General features: G+C 51.9%; 1 protein-coding gene across 1 annotated transcript in view; it reads left to right on the top strand.

Annotated features, from left to right (window-relative positions):
- Positions 1-14,779, top strand: part of STK11 (serine/threonine kinase 11) — a 64,302-nt gene extending 49,523 nt beyond the window's left edge. The window contains exons 9-11 of the mRNA XM_090027367.1: positions 4,039-4,232; positions 11,809-12,042; positions 14,094-14,779. Of these exons, the coding sequence (XP_089883493.1) occupies positions 4,039-4,232; positions 11,809-12,017 (403 nt within the window). The 3' untranslated portion in view covers positions 12,018-12,042; positions 14,094-14,779. The remainder of the gene's footprint in view (positions 1-4,038; positions 4,233-11,808; positions 12,043-14,093) is intronic.
- The last annotated feature ends 557 nt before the right edge of the window (positions 14,780-15,336 follow it).

Raw genomic sequence — 15,336 nt, 5'->3', positions numbered from 1 at the left:
TTTTGCCCCCATCTCTGAGGCTTGATAGGCAGCACTCTGCTATTGGAGAGGCTCCTTCCAACAGGTCTTTGGTTTCCTTTGTACTTCATTGAAACTCAGCTCTCTGCTTGCTCTACATCTTATTAGCATACATACATATGTAAATGTTTGAATTCACCTCCCAGAGGAAGAAATCAGTATGACTACAGTACAGTGATTCAGGTTTCAGCTGTTAATAAAACCTATTTTTACTCTCCTGATAAGTAGGACAGGAGGAAGGAAAGAGGCAGAGCTGAAATACAGCAAAACAAAAACACTAGCTGCTAGAGACTTCTAGGCCTTCTCCCTTCACAATCCCCTCTATCGACAACTGTGAGCATGTTTTCACTTTGATCTCTTTTTCTGTACCCTTTGCTTCATTCTCCCTGTCATTTAGATTTTGGTTCCCTTCAGTGCTATTGCCCACAGGAAAAATAGCTGGTGGCTCTGTTGGGTCTCAAAGTAGCTCTACTAAACAGTCTTGCCAGAACACATCAGCTCAGGGTGAAGTCATTGTCCTGACAGTTACTTCCTTGATAAAAGCAGTCCCTCAAGGAAAGAAAATCAAATGAGCCAGCTATCACAGGGCTTTGTGTGCCATGCACAACATTGAAAGGGCCATCTCAAAGGCAGGCATAATTATTGACCAGCATCCAGGTGGGTTGGACCTGCTGGCTTTCCTGCCTTGATGGCCTAATAGCCAGAATGCTCTTGCATTTCATTATAGTGATGATGACTAAGCTCAATGGTTCGAATGGGTCTGACTGACAAACCTGGCCTACACTGATCCCACTCATCAAAGCCCACTTCTTCTCCCTAGGCTTCTGGCACTGCTACACCTCACACAGAAAAGCCAGGTGATGAACATCAACCTCTAGCTGGAATAGTAGCTTTTCAGGCATTCTGGGTGGTTTGTAGGGCATGGTCTGTCCATTCAGATTGCAAGATCTGAGGCACAGAGAGTTGTATTCCCTGTGTGGTACTGTCAGTGTTTTGAAATAAATCTTCTAGGTCTCAGGAGCTACTTCATTTCAAAGGCTCTGGCCAGCTCTTGGTGGCCATATTCTTATTCTTATTGCAGAGCAAGAGGCTGATTTCAAGCCTAGGAGCTCCAAGCCAATAGAAGCCAGCATATATTGCAGAATGTCTTTGCATCCTGGACTCCAGTACAATAGGCTTGGAGCAGACTTCCTACTGTACAAGAGATCTGAATGTTCACAGGACGTGTGGGTTTCCTGGGCCCTTCTGAGATCTCAGAACCGGTATCTTCCCCACGTCCCTCTCTAGATTAGTCACAATCTGAAATGCCAGGCTCACAGATACTTGGTTTTCCCCAGCCACAAAAATCCCAAATCCTCCATCAGCCTCTGCAGAGCCATTCTTTCCCAGAATGCACTAGCAACTTGGGGCCACCCTCTTTAGCAAACTTTCCTGAAAAGCCAGAACTCATCCTAGATCCCCCTGAGGGGCAGGTGTTCAGAAATGCACAGTCTGAATGCACAGCACTGCCAGCTGGTCACAGAGCCGGTACTTCTTGCTGCACAGTGTTGTTGGCTTCACTGCCCATCCATGAAACCCCACATCTGCTGTTGTTTCTCCAAGGACCATCTTCAGAGTACTTACAGGCAGGAAGAACTGCCAGGACTGAGCACTTAAAATGCTGAGCTGTTGTAGATGACTGTTTCTGGTGCTTGTAATCCAACTGTCCATCGTGAACCCGGGAAAAATAGGAGACTAGGAAATAATTCACTGGGGAATGAAAGGGAATGTGTAAAGGCAAAATTTCATGCCTTCTCAGTTTGAAAATGGCTTCACAGGTCTTGCTTACTATGGATCTTTTGCTGTCTTTTTAGAGCAAACCTCACGCGGGGTAAGGGAGTTGAGAATCTTTCCAGGGAGTTCAGATTAAAATTTGAATCTAATCCCTTTCACACTGCTTCATAACTTTTATTTCCAGATCATGTTTGCTAATTGCAAAGCGGGATTTTAAACAAGGGTTCACTGCTGCTTTGAATACTAATTGGTCTATCCCAATTAGAATGAGACATTCTAGTGGATACTTCCACCAGAACATCACATTGTTATGGAGGTGATAGCATGCAGATGGTTCAGGTTTGCAACAGCTTTGTTCAGACCCTTCAGCTCATCCCTCCTGACCCCAGTCAACTGGCTGTTGTGATGGATTTAAACTGGAAGCTGTTTCTGATGCCTGCACACGCCGCCAACTAACTAAACATTTGCATTGCACCTAGCACTGTCTGGAGCAGGCAGCGCAAATAGGCCAAGAACCAAATAGGGAATGAAGACAAACTCCCAGGCAGGCCTTCCCTGCCAGATTTTGAGGCAGGGTGCAGCATGCAGTGAAGCTTGTGTTGCTAGTGCCCTCCATTGAGTAGATTCAAAGGATATCCATCTCTGACCTGTACAGCAGCACCTCTTTGAACCCTGAAATTAAAATCAATTAATTGGTGAAGAAATCTTACAATCTCAGGCAGTGGCTTGATGGTTTCATTAGCACCCAGCCCATGGTACAAAAGCAGGGTTTGAATTGGGAACCCAGCTGCACTTCACCAGCATCTTCTTCAAACCTCTCTGTCATTTTCTGCATGGAGGTGGGGGGTGAGCAACCCTCCTAGAGCAAGCCAACAAAATGCTTCGATGCAACAGACTCAAAGGCGCTGGGGACAGCCTGCCACTCTGCACACCAGATATGAAGCCACACAACAGCACAGTTTATGTGAGGTGGGAGGAAGCAACTGGGTGACCAGCGTTAACCCCCCGGCACCCACATCATTCCATTAGCGGGGCCCTGGGACCCATAACTGGGGGACTGGGTGCTTGCCAGGGATGGCAGAGTGCGTCTGAGGCACCTGGGTGCAAGCGTGCAGAAGCTGTTACAGGCGTGTGGAATTTTGAGAGTAGGTGGAAGCAGAACAGCACTGGATTCCTCTACTGCCGCCTTGGGCGTGCAGGGGCCTGGGGGACTTCTAGGAAACTCCGTTCTTAATGCCAGTGCCCAACGCCAACAGCTGTTCTGGAGTGCCTCTGTCACAAGATGTAAAAGGCCACCTGTCTGACTCCTGTGATATAGATACGTTGCAAGACAATTGGCCTCTTAATCTGATTAGGAATGGCCTCCAGTGCCAAGTTTCTTCCCTGGGCAGATGCCAAACATAGCAGCTCCATGGGCGAGGGATTAAATGGTACTCAATTCCACCGAGACAAGGGTGGGGTGGAAAGGTAAAGCATGAAGAGGCTTTGCTGCAATGCTTCAGGGAATTGCCTGCTGGAGGGCAATTTGGGGATAAAGACCTGTCGTTCTTAAACTCTTCTGCCGTGAATTCTTTTTTCCTCCTGTGCTGTTTTGAAGCTCAAATGCTGAGTGGAGGTGTCTGATTGTCAGCCCTAGTTGTAGGATTCCCTCCTCTCCCTGCAGAAGGGGTATAGCTCAGACAGCTGCAGGGCAAGCTTCTCTTGCACGGCTCTCTGCCAAGGTGCATCAGCCCTGCACATAAGTGGTGGGGCCGTGGTTCACTTTCTGTGTTGCTTCTGACCAGACTCGAGGGGTGATCTAGAGATGGAAGGCTCCAGCCCCTATTTCCAGCCATGCTGTTATGGATATTTGTCCCACAGTCAGGTTTATCTCGCAGCAAGCGTCTCTTGCTTTGCCAAACATAGCTTTCTGGAGCAAGGAGGGTAGGTCATCAGAACTTCCCCTTACTTGAAAGGCAACCAGTAGTGTGGATGCCCTTTTTTATTCACATTGGCTCTCATAGCTTTCCACCATCTCCTACAGCTGAACAGTGGAGACAAGAAGCCAAGATGCTGGCATCTCCACAGTGTTGCTTGTTCAAAAACCTATAAGGGCAGAAACCAGACCAAGAGGCCGTCCATAAACAAAAAAAACCCTCACATAGCTTTGATATGATGCGGGTGGAAAATCTCAAACTGCCAGGGGCTTCCTGTGGTGCTGTAACAAGAGAAACCAGACTGACGTTCTGCACCTTGGACTCTTTACAGTTGGTTTCGTAAGAAACACGCTCAGGCAGAGGCTCTGGTCCCCATCCCTCCCAGCCCAGAGACAAAGGACAGGTGGAGGAGTATGACGGTGGTGCCTTATCTGGAAGATCTGCATGGCTACAATGAGGAAGAAGATGATGACTTGTACGACATTGAAGATGATATCATCTACACTCAGGACTTCACTGTACCAGGTAAGAGACAGGGGTGGTGGAACTGAAGGCCAGAGGAGCTATTTGTTATGTAGAGAGGGCCTGAGGTTTGACAGACTAAATCTCTCGGAAGATGAGAGAAGCCTGTTGATTATGAAGTGGGTGTGAGTGAGTCTTGGAGCTGTAGATGGCTTGTTTTTCTCTTTCTCAAATAGGGCACCCCTTCCTGTGCATTACCTACACACCATTTTCCGTTGATGCATCTGCCAATAGCTTCTTCCTACTGGATTCTTTTGCTCAGCATGCTTAATTCCACAGCCAATTTTTCTAGACAATATCTGGGTTATGTGGAAGTACAGCCTTACGTGACTGTGCTCATAGCAGACGGCACACTGGGGGATAGGAGGGAGCATTCAGGGACCTGCACTTCATTTTCAGTGTTGTTAGGCTCATTCTCCTGCCCTGATCTTTGACTGTCTAGCTACAGAATTGCCTTTCAAATGGACAGAGGGGGAATCCTAAATGTTAACCACAAAGAAACAAAACAGCTTGACATTTTTCAGAGGTAGGGAGTGGATGTAACCATGCAACCCCTGTTAATCAAAAGGGATTGCATGTGGCTGATACCTTTAGTCAGCTCTGGAAATCTCGGTCTCTCTGCACATTTAAATCCTGAAACGTAGGAGGGTAAGTGGAGGGTGGGCACCCGTGCAAAGCTTTGTCACTATCAGGATAATGTCAGTGGCAGGTGGCAGCACTGCTCTTTCTCCCTGTCCCTACTCGGGTTATTTCATATGCTTTAGATTGCAAGCTCCTGTTCCATAAGCTGCTTTGACAGTTACTCCCATGTTTTCAGTTTCCCCCACTCCTGTACAGATGGCTTGACAATCATTTTTAAAGGTGGGGGGGAATTTGCTACTGTTTGTAGAGGAACTGATTTTTATTCCTTACCACAAGGCAACCCTAAGTGTCTGGGCATGAGTCATCTCCGCTACCAGGGAGAGCTCCAGCTCCGTGGGTGTTGGATTATCCAGACTGGACCACATTCTGTCCTGACAGGCAGCCGGACAGTTGCTTTAGTGGGTGTGAGTAAAAACTCACGCCTTCTGGCTCCTTCTGTGCAACGAGCTGTCTCTAGACCACCTCTGCTTTTGTCTGGCTCTTGACTCCCTGATTTATACATGATTACACATGGTCAGGAAACAGTAGGGGAGCCTGGAGGCCACGAAGCAAACACAGACAGCTTTTGGCCTTGAGTATCCTATGTATGAAAACCTTGGGGTGGAGTCCCAGCATAATGGAGCCATTCCCTTGTTCTGCTGATGTCTCGACATGCAAGCAAAATGCACTAAGCCAGCAAAGTCTTTGCCCCATGTTGTGTGACATCTCTGTAAAGTCCCCAAGTAGGCATCCATTCGGGTTTACGGGTAGGTGGGTCACTGACTGAGGCAGGACTGGCAGGCCCAGATAAAGGGCGTTTAACTAGCGAAAGGAACAATTCTGTTGTCAATTCAATGGTGTCGATTCATAATAACTGTTGTTTCCATCAAGAATTGGTGTCGCTGCGGCAGCTGGGCATCCTGCAGAGAGATGGCCCTTGGGAAGCCCGAACCAGGCGTGTTCTTTCTCTCTGCTCTCATACTCTCTAACTGTCTGACCAATGCCTGTAGTCTGGATGACTGTTTGTTTGGCCAGAAGCTGCTCACATTCCCCAGAGGAGGTTCCTTGGGTTGTATTTTTAAACTCATTCAATTCTGAAAAGAAATGCCAACTCTCTAGAGAGTTTCTAAAGACAGCAGCAGCAGTTGGGAGAGAAGAGAACTTGCCAAAGTTATTTTCTGCGTCTGCTGGGAGCAGAGACCCGGTTGAAGCCCACAGTTTATGAATGCAGACTATGGGCAGCCAGGTTTGAAATTCCTTACCATTTAACTCATCCTGTATCCTCTCTTTGAGATCAACATCAAGAAGCAATGTGTGATAGCCATGCTCACCCGCAGCCACCCTTGGGATGCGGAAATGGAGGTCAAACACTTCCACTCAGATCCCTGTTGATGGTGCCATGTATTGAGGAGGTGCTACAGGCAGAATTTTATCCACAATAGAGCTGTTAGATGTAGTGCTCCTGATTTTTTCCCCTCCTGCAGCCGACTCCGAGGATGCATGGGACAGCGTCTGTGTCTGTCTCTCTAATCATGCTCTGTCACTTTCCTGTGCATTCCTAGGTGCAGAGGAAGAAGCTGAGGCAGGGCTTAGAGAGGACAAAGCAGAGCAGCTGAGCGATCTTGCCGAGCTGTTTGGAGAGGAAGCCGAGTACCAGCAGCCAGGATCCTAGAAGAGGAATGTGAAGGGTAGTCTAGATTCCAGAGATACTGCAGAGGGATCCTAGACGCCCTTCCTGCTGCTTGAACAAGTGGCATTGGGCTGGGAATGGAGAATCTTCTCCAGACTTTGGTGGGAACTTTCCCATTGCCAAGATGGCAGTACTACTTGAAAAATAGATAGATGTGTTCTGCAAGAGGGTCTGTTGTATTGCTTTAGCAAAAATTAGCCATGGCAAAGCCAGCGTGGAGCTGATCTGAGGGGAAGAAAGCCAGCACTAAGTGGGTGGGACTGTCGCATGTGGTAACCAACCAGCCTTGTCCTTTTTCAGTTAGTTCTCTCAATAGATAGCAGCAATGAAACTTCCATTGTTAATTTTAAAGGTGATTTTACTATAGAAACTCCGTCTTAAAGAAGTATCTGTGGAGTTGAGCACTGAGATGGTTACCTGTCACTCAGGCCAGCCTGTTCTACTTGCCTTGCCCCCCACCCCATATTGTTTGATTTGGGGTTTGTTTGTTTTTCTTTTTCTGGCTTTGGTTTTCTTAGCGTTCCTTGTCTATGTGCATCTCTGGGTTATGAAGGTGAAGAGCTGTGCAGGAATGCAGCTCCTGAGCCAATCATTCATTAACATGTGCTCTGGGATGCTCTGGGCCTGGTGGTTCATGGTAGGGTCAGGTGGATGACTGCAGCTCAGCATCCATGTGCAGAACCGGAGTTCAGGTGAGCGTAAGCACTGTTCTGTGCAGCCAGCAGAGCTCAGCCCCAAACACCCATGTGCAGGGTGTCTGAGGAGAGATGCTCCTGTTCAATGTGATTTTTGAGCTCCCTTCCTGGGTTTCTTACTTGCTATTAATAGAAGGAACTTGGGGCCCATGCTGCAGCAACCTATTAATGCAGGGTCTGTGCCTCACACTCTGCCCTTTCCCCTGTGCTTACAGAGTCAGCTGCACCAGGCAGGATTGAGCCCTCAGCAACACCATTATTTACCTGCTCATGGGGCAGCTCTTGCCTCCAGTGTGGGCAGGTGCCACGTGACAAAGGGAGGCTGTAGCTGGAGCAGTAGTCTCCGTTCTTCCATACTCCTGCAAACAGCAGCATTTCCACCCAAACGGGACCTGTCAGTCAGCGAGCTGGCGTGCAAATTACTGAAAGATGTTCAGTGTTCTCCCGCCTGCTTTGTGCAGCTTCAAAGAGACATGAAACTCTGCTTAATAGCAGCCCCCCAGAGCAGCAGTGGGTGGGTGGGTGAGTGGGTGTGCACGCCATTCCACGTGTTGTCTTGTGTTTTAAGACTTGAGCGGTGATATTAAGTAACTGAAAGGTTCTGAAGAGTAATTGCACAGCCTCACTCAGCTCGCTAGCACAAAAAAGCTTTGTCCAGACCACTGCAAAGGTCCCACTGCTGTGTCTTCCCCCAACTGCTCAGCTGTCGTTGTGAGCTGGATGCTCCAAGCCACCTGCTGCCCTCCATTATGCTGGCTGGAATTGAGGACAGAGTTAGGTTCTTTCTTATTATTAGCGTAGCATGAACCCTGAAGTCAGGCAGATTGAGCTGTGGCTCGACTCATCCTGTGCATGTGACCTGCTAAGGAGAGAGTGCACAGTACATCCACGCTGCCAGAAGCTGGTTTGATCAGTTTGGGTATTGACTAACGAGAGCCGATCTGTTCGCCTTGGGTCACTTCTGTCCAGTTTATTATCCAGTGGCTTTTGGTTTGATGCTGATGAAAACTGAGATCCTTTTAAAACGGGGAAGCCCATTTACCCAGGCAGCATAATGGAAGCATTGAATTTGTCTAGAGTGAAGCTGTCTGGATAGGCAAGCTGCTAGAAAGGGGTGGATATTTGTAGCCTGTTAGAATGCCATTGCAGGGAGTAAAATCTGAAAGCGAATTTGTTGAGGGAACAGGAAGAGGGATCAGGGTCTGGTACGATCTGAGTTCTGCTGGGGTTGCACGGAGTTTGCAGAATTAAGGGGCAGCTTGCAAAGAGCATACATGCCTCTTCCCTTCGCAGCTTTCTGGTGGGACCCTCCAGGCTCACTCTGAGATTCCGTTCAAATAAAAACCCTTGCAGACGACTCTGATCAGTTTAGATGCAGTCCTGCCGGGCAGCAGGAGGGCTTGTGAATCACTGGCAGGGTGGGCGTTCCATTGAGGAGGGGGAGGGGACCTCATTAAATCAAACATCCTTCAGAGGAGGAAGGGGCTTTTCAGAGGGCGCTTCTATTTCTAAATGGTTATTGAAAGATCTGTGCCACTCTGCGGAGAGCCTGAAACATCCCGTCCCCTTGGTTGGATCTGTGCTAAATGGCTCTTCAGAGGCACATGCTGAAGAGAGGACATTAGGATGTCAGGCCACATAGAAAGCCATCTTTTCCGGAGGGGGCCGTCGTCTTCTGCTCCCATGGTGGTGGTGGCGGTTGGGTGTGCGTGTCTGTGTGATATAACTGAGCTGAAGCACTTTTGCTTGTGGGCTTCATCCTGAAACCTCCATTTAAAAATGTTGCAAACTTGCTCCCCCGATCATTAACTACCTTGTTGATCTGGACCCCAGTTTGGGCTTCTACAGAGAGACCAAGCTGGGGCAGTCCCTTCACCCCCACCCTATCCCACCCTCCACATTCAGGCCAGAGCTAGAATCAGCATCCGAGACTTGAATCTAAAAATAAGTGTGAGCATTTGCAAAGATGTTTCCATCCTCTTTCTCTCCCCCCCCCCCCCCCCCCACACACACACACACTTCCCCTGTTCCAGCTCTTTGCATCTTTATTTTAAACCGCTCTCATCTGAAAGAACTGGACTGAGCACTTGGGAGGCACAAGGGGTGGCAAGGACAAATGCACATGCTCTTGATGGCTGGCGTCCCTTTCTTCTTATTTTTAACGCCTCTTGGCTGATAATGGTAAGGCAGCATAATGACTGGAGAACAATAGACGCAGCACGATGGGTCACAGCTTCCGCGTGGGCGGAGAGCTGCCAGCCTTCAGCAAGCATTTAAAATTCTTATTTTCATTAATCGAACGTCAGCAATTGTCATTAGGAGGAGAGACGAAATTAGCTTGGCAGGGTCTTCTTCCCACCCCTCACTGCCCCACCTGACGTCTCTGGGATTCAGCTGGGGAGGGTTGGGGGAGCGCAGGAGGGGGAGCCTACCCCACAAACAAAAAATGAACAGGTTTGAATTTTCTTTTTCAATCCACAATGTTAATCGATTTGGCTGGAATTCAGCTGAGGAAGGAGCCCAGCTCTGCTTTGAGGAGGGTTATTTGAGGTGCTGCAGAGGCACGTCATTGAGACTGGGGGGACAAAGCGAACCAAAATACCAGATTCTTGGAGAGGAAACGTGGCTGGGATGTGCTGCCTGCCAGTTGCAGCTTTGGGCTGGGGGAGCCAAGAGTTTAACAAGGGGCCAGTGATTTTTTTGGGGGTGGGGGATGGCAGAGGATGGCAGCATGACATCTGTCTTAATGGAGTCTTCCGGGGGGGGGGTTTCCCCAGGCACGGCAAGGAGGGGGGAAGACACCTGAACTTTCTTGGAGATGTGTCCTGTTTTAAGGCATCAGATGTTGGGACCCCTGACTTACTGGCCCGGGATTGCTGGGTTTCATTCCCTGCTCTGCCAGTGTCTCACTCTGGGCCCTTCAGCATGTCACTTAACTAACCTGCTCAGAACATGGCCCTGGATGTTTGTGGTGCTCTTGCTGGTTTGGGCACTTGCCATCATGTGCTCAGGACCTGGTTTTTTCAGAGGATGCGGGACTGATGGCTGAAGTGGGTGGAAGCTCTTGCTGCTCAGCATCTCACCCTGGTGGCTTGGGGGGGCTCCCTAAATTGACAGGTACCCCTGAGAATTTCGCCCTGTGTTTTGCGTCCTCCAGTGGCAGCACAAGGATTCTGTGTCTGTCTGAAAGCTGAAAGAAAAGCCAGCTTCTGGGGGCTAGCGATGTTTGCAGCTGAACCAAGCGTAACCTCTTAGGAAAGATCCCTCTTGGCTTAAGGCTTGTAAGCAGTGGGGAACCCACCTTGGGCACATCAGCTGTTCCAGGGGTTACTTCACCTCCCTGTTAAAAAACATGTGCCCTTTTTGAGCCTGCCACAGCCGATCTCGTGTTCTCAGCTTTCATACTACTGTACCTTGGCTCCAGTTCCCCGCTCCTCGGGGCTGCCGGCCGGTTTGCCACTGGGAAGTTTCCACACACGCCAGGCATCCGAAATGCTGTTTCTGATGAAGTTTAGCAGATGTTGTTCGTGTCAGCTCCCCCCAGCACCAAGGAGCATGGGGAGTGCCTGGCTCTGGGATGCCCATTAAATGCATCCCATAACAGGGGAGCTTGGGAACGCGCAGCAGGGCCTTTGGCTGGAGGCGTGGGGGAGTCGACAAGAGCAGTGGCATCTGCTCTGCAGGCCAAGAAGCAAGAGCATGGAGGCGCTCAACAGCCTCTTCCCCTCCCCACCAAGTAGAAACCATCACGGTCCCCCTTGTTGTCCCCTCCCCCCGGGATGGGGTGACGGCTGGGATGACGTGACGCTCGGCCTTGGGGAAGGAGCTGAGCATCCTTTCAAGAAAAGGATACATAATCGCCGTGCAGCCCCCGCTACTGTTTGAGCCTCTGAGTCAGAACTGAAGAGCCCTGGAGCGTGACGTTCCTTCCAGAAGGAAATTACCTTGGCTGGATCAGGCGGCGGGGGGAGGGAGGAGAGCCCAGCAAGCTGATGCCCTCTTGTCACTACCCCCCTCCAACCCCGTGTCCGATGGGCTTTGTCCCTGTCGTGCCAAGTCACTCTGAGCTGCCTGGGGCTACCTGGCACTGGTGGAGGGCAAAGATCCCGTGTCTTCTGCCAGGCACTTCAGGGCTCTGTAAAACCTCTGGGGTGTGCCAAGGGGACGACAAACCCGGGCCTTTGCTTTCACAGCAAGAGGGTGATGGCTGAGATCAGTCCTGAGTATCTGGAGCCTGTGGTGTAGGCGTTATACGTGGTGTTCCAGCCCTATGTGCATGGCAGGGAAGGAGGCACTAGAAGCAGCACGTGGCGTTTGTAGGTGGCTAATGGAAGGGGGAGCTGTATTTTGGGAACCCCTTGTTCAGATGGGTCCCATCTTGACCCATGACCCCTCTTTTGGCCCTGCAGGCAGCAAAGCAGATTTCAAGAAAATTTAAATTCAAACATGGAATTTAGAGTGATCCACACCTGCCAAGTCTTGTCCTTAATGAAAGTAGAGCCAGTCTTCTCCCCACCAGCAGCCAGACCCTCTCACCTTGCACTGACCCCCACCCCTCCTGCTTCTCTTCCAGGACAGGTGCCTGACGAGGAGGCCGGGCAGAACGGGCAGAGTCGCAGCAAGGGGCTGCCCAAGCCAGTGTGTATGAATGGGACGGAGCCAGGGCAGCTGAGCACCAAATCGAAGGCAGAGCGGAGGGCCAGCGCCTCCTCCAACCCTTCCCGCAAGGCCTGCTCCGCCAGCAGCAAGATCCGCAAGCTCTCCACTTGCAAGCAGCAGTGAGCCTGGAGCGCTGCTCTCCTTGCAGGTGCGGCTGGACCTCCTAGGCTCGTGGGCTACATGGCCCTGTGGGGGGTGCTGTGGGGAGGATCTTTGTGCGGACCCTGGCTGTGTAACCCCAAGGCGCTCTGGGTAGTAGGATGGACCTGGACCCCCCAGTGATGGTGGATGCAGGGAGGGATGGCCCTAAGGCTGGTGCACCTGTCTTGGAGATCCCACCCCAGTGAACACAACCTGACTGCCCTGACCAGGACCCCTCACCTTTCCTGGGATCAGTCTGAGCCCTGGGAAACCCAAAGGTGGGGCACTGTTCTCTGCCTGAGGGTGTCTGAGCTGTGGGGAGGGGGAATGGGATGCTTTCTTCGCTTGCATACCACAGGGCTGGGCCTAGGCCTGGACCTGCCTCCACTGGTTCCTGCCCCACTGCCCTGTCACCTGGTGCTAGTTCCTCGGGCCAGAGCTGTAGCACTGACTCCCATCTGAATGCGTACCAGGCTCCCAGGAGCTTTAAACCACATCCTCTTCCCACTCCCACCAGGCAGCCACTGACGGGCAATAGAGGGAGGACAAGTCAGTCCGATGCCTGGCAGTCGGCATCAGAGGTTAAGGAGTTACAAAGGCAGCTACAGACAGGCGGGTTGGGATGCCCAGGCAGGAGCCGGTCAGAGGACAGCATCCGTCCAGAGAGCCAGCTTCCTGGGGCAGGGTGGTGCTGCGGGGCAGCGGGCACCAGGGAGAAGGCGCACGCTTGTTTTCCAGGAAGGGGTTAAGTCAGAGCCCCATCTCTGCCAGGGTGGTGGATGTAGAGGCACAAACCAGCTCATCAGAGCTGAGTGCTTCCTCCTCTTGTTCCAGCACTGCCGCCTGCCTGCCTCCCTCCCTCCCTGCCTCCCATGAAGGGGCCTGCCTGAGTCATGCCAGCAAAGGCTTCAGCTCCTTGCTGGTCCTTCTGTGAGGTGCCCCTGGCTCTCTGCTCCAGAAAGCTGGTGGGAGGGAGGGAGGGACTTTCTTCCTCCAGATTCCCCAACTCGGGTGTCTCTGGGGCTCTAGCTCTGTACCCCTGGCCCTGCTTCCCCGCCTCCTCAGGGGTGGCTTTTAAAGGGCTGGGGAGAATGTGCAGCACAGTGGGAGCAGGTGGAAAGGGCCCCCAGCCCGGGCTGTGCTGCCTCTGCCTACGTGCTGGGTCAGTCCCAGTGCTCAGTGGTGGGCCCGCAGGCTAGGGCCATCCCAGTCCGCTCCCCGGTCTTAGCCAGCTGTCATGGCTGGCTCCATCTCCAGCATGCAGAGAGGCACGGAGCCCTCCTCCTTGCCTACCCCTTGCGGGTCTTTTGTCGTCACCCAGATTCGTACACTGATGACTCATGGCCAGCCCCCGTCCCCACCCCCGGCCCTGCTCGCTCCCATCACGCGCTCCTCCATGGCACTGAGGCTCTGTTATCTCTTTGGATCCTGACCAGCTTTGTAGCTTGAAAAAAGCCAGGAATAAAAGCCTGTTCCTCCCCTTGCAGCTGTCAGGCCTACGTAAGGCCCATGTGGCCGGCTTTTTTACTTTCATGTTTAATTCATGGCCGCCAGTGAGTCACCTGCCCAGGGATCTAGTGCAGCAGGGAGCCACTGGCTTGGTTGTGGCCTCAGGCAGGGACTTCTGCTCCTACCTAGTTGTCCCAGTGCCGGAGGGACCCTGATGCTGGGGTTTGGGGTGGAGGGAGCAGGTTTCTTCAGCCTGGTTAACTCCTCAGGGTCCAACCTCAGCATGCTTTGCGGGCAGGGACTCTGTCCGGTTGGAAATCACCTGCCTGTAACCTTACTTTCCTCCTGCTAATGCCCCAAACCTCTCAGCTGTTCCCTGCTACCGACTAGGGCACTTTACCTGGCAGCCTTGCCCGGTGTTCCCAGTACAATTCAAAGGTTCCCAGTTACCCCGACAGAGCGGGATTGGGGTCTTTAGGTGCTGGACAGAAGGGCTTGGTCCACAATCTGAATAAACAAGGGAGGGGGAAGGGTAGGGTGCCCTGCATGGTACCCAAGTGCCCTGCTTCTCTCTTCCTAATGCCCCTCTTTTTTTCTTTCTCTCCCCAGGCCAGCCTGTGCCCCCATCCTCGCCCCATCTCGGCACCTCCCTGGAGCGGACTATGCTTGCGATCCAAAAATCACATGAGAAACCCTCCTTCCCTTCCCGCCCTGTATGGACAGCCCACGACCTCACCACTGTGGGCAGCCCCTGCCTCCCAGTCTCCCTCCGCTGCCACGAGGATGCCCCAGCCCCCATCAGTCTTTTTGCCAATCAAGACAGCGACTCTGTTTTTAATTTGTTGCAATGCAGAGGGTGGGAGGAGCGAAGGAGGGGCTCGGGGAGGGTGGGGGTGTCGTGTCCTCACCCCACCCGGCATGGGGGAGAGAGGGGAGGTCATCCCCCAGGGCCCCCTGCCCCAGCTGTGTAGACGTTGGTGCAAAGCCATGGCCGTGCACTTTATGTTTTAGACTACTGTTATATATATATTTTTTCCTTTTTTTTTTTTTTTTTTTGTTTATATTTGCGGTATATTTAGAGATTCCTACACATCGTGATGTGTTTAAAATAAACCCAATGAGGACAAAGAAACAGGTATCCAGACACGCTGGCGCTCTGTCCCAGCTGCGTGCCGGGCTGGGCCAGGAGCAGAGCACGGCCAGCAGCTGATGGCGATGATAATGGTTTGGGGATTTGGGGTTTTTTTTTTTCTCTTTTTTCTCTTTTTTTTAAGAAAATAAAAAAGCACCAGTGAGGCCGCGTCCCTATCCTTCCTCCTGCCCTGCCTGCTGCCCTGGCAAGGGGAGGAGAGAGTGTGGAGGCCTCTGGCAGAGGGGTTATGGCAAGAGGGGCTGGGTCCTACTCCTGGGTGGAGGGGGTGGCTCAGGTCTGTAGCAGCCAATATCCTTATGTGACACCAAGGGGGAGATTTCACCCCTCTGCTGACTTTGGGTGTCATCCCCCCCACCCCCCTTTGTCCCTTCCTGCCTTGGGGCTGTAGGGGCAAGTATTGCTCTGCTGTTGAGGCGTGTGCCCTTTGTGGGTGGGGGTTGCATCAGGTTCGCTACAGGATGGGGAGCAGGAGCGGGGCTCTGAGCTCCCAGCAGTTTCATGGCCGGCGTTCATCCTTGCTCACACTAGGGCTTAGCTCAGGATGAGAGCTGAACCGAGCCCTGCCCCACCGGCTTCCCCTACACGTGTTCTTCCGTCATCGGACAGGGGGATGCCTGCTCTGGGGCCCTCCGTGCGGTGCCAGGCTGGGTATGTCTTCTGGTGACATCCAGACCGTGGGCTGGGCCAGGTGCCTTTCAC

This window comes from Crocodylus siamensis, chromosome 14 (assembly GCF_052110815.1).
Source record: "Crocodylus siamensis isolate JL-2025a chromosome 14, ASM5211081v1, whole genome shotgun sequence".
NCBI classification, from domain to species: domain Eukaryota; kingdom Metazoa; phylum Chordata; order Crocodylia; family Crocodylidae; genus Crocodylus; species Crocodylus siamensis.
Note: the sequence above shows the minus strand (reverse complement) of the source record. Positions and strands in the feature narration are given on the sequence as shown.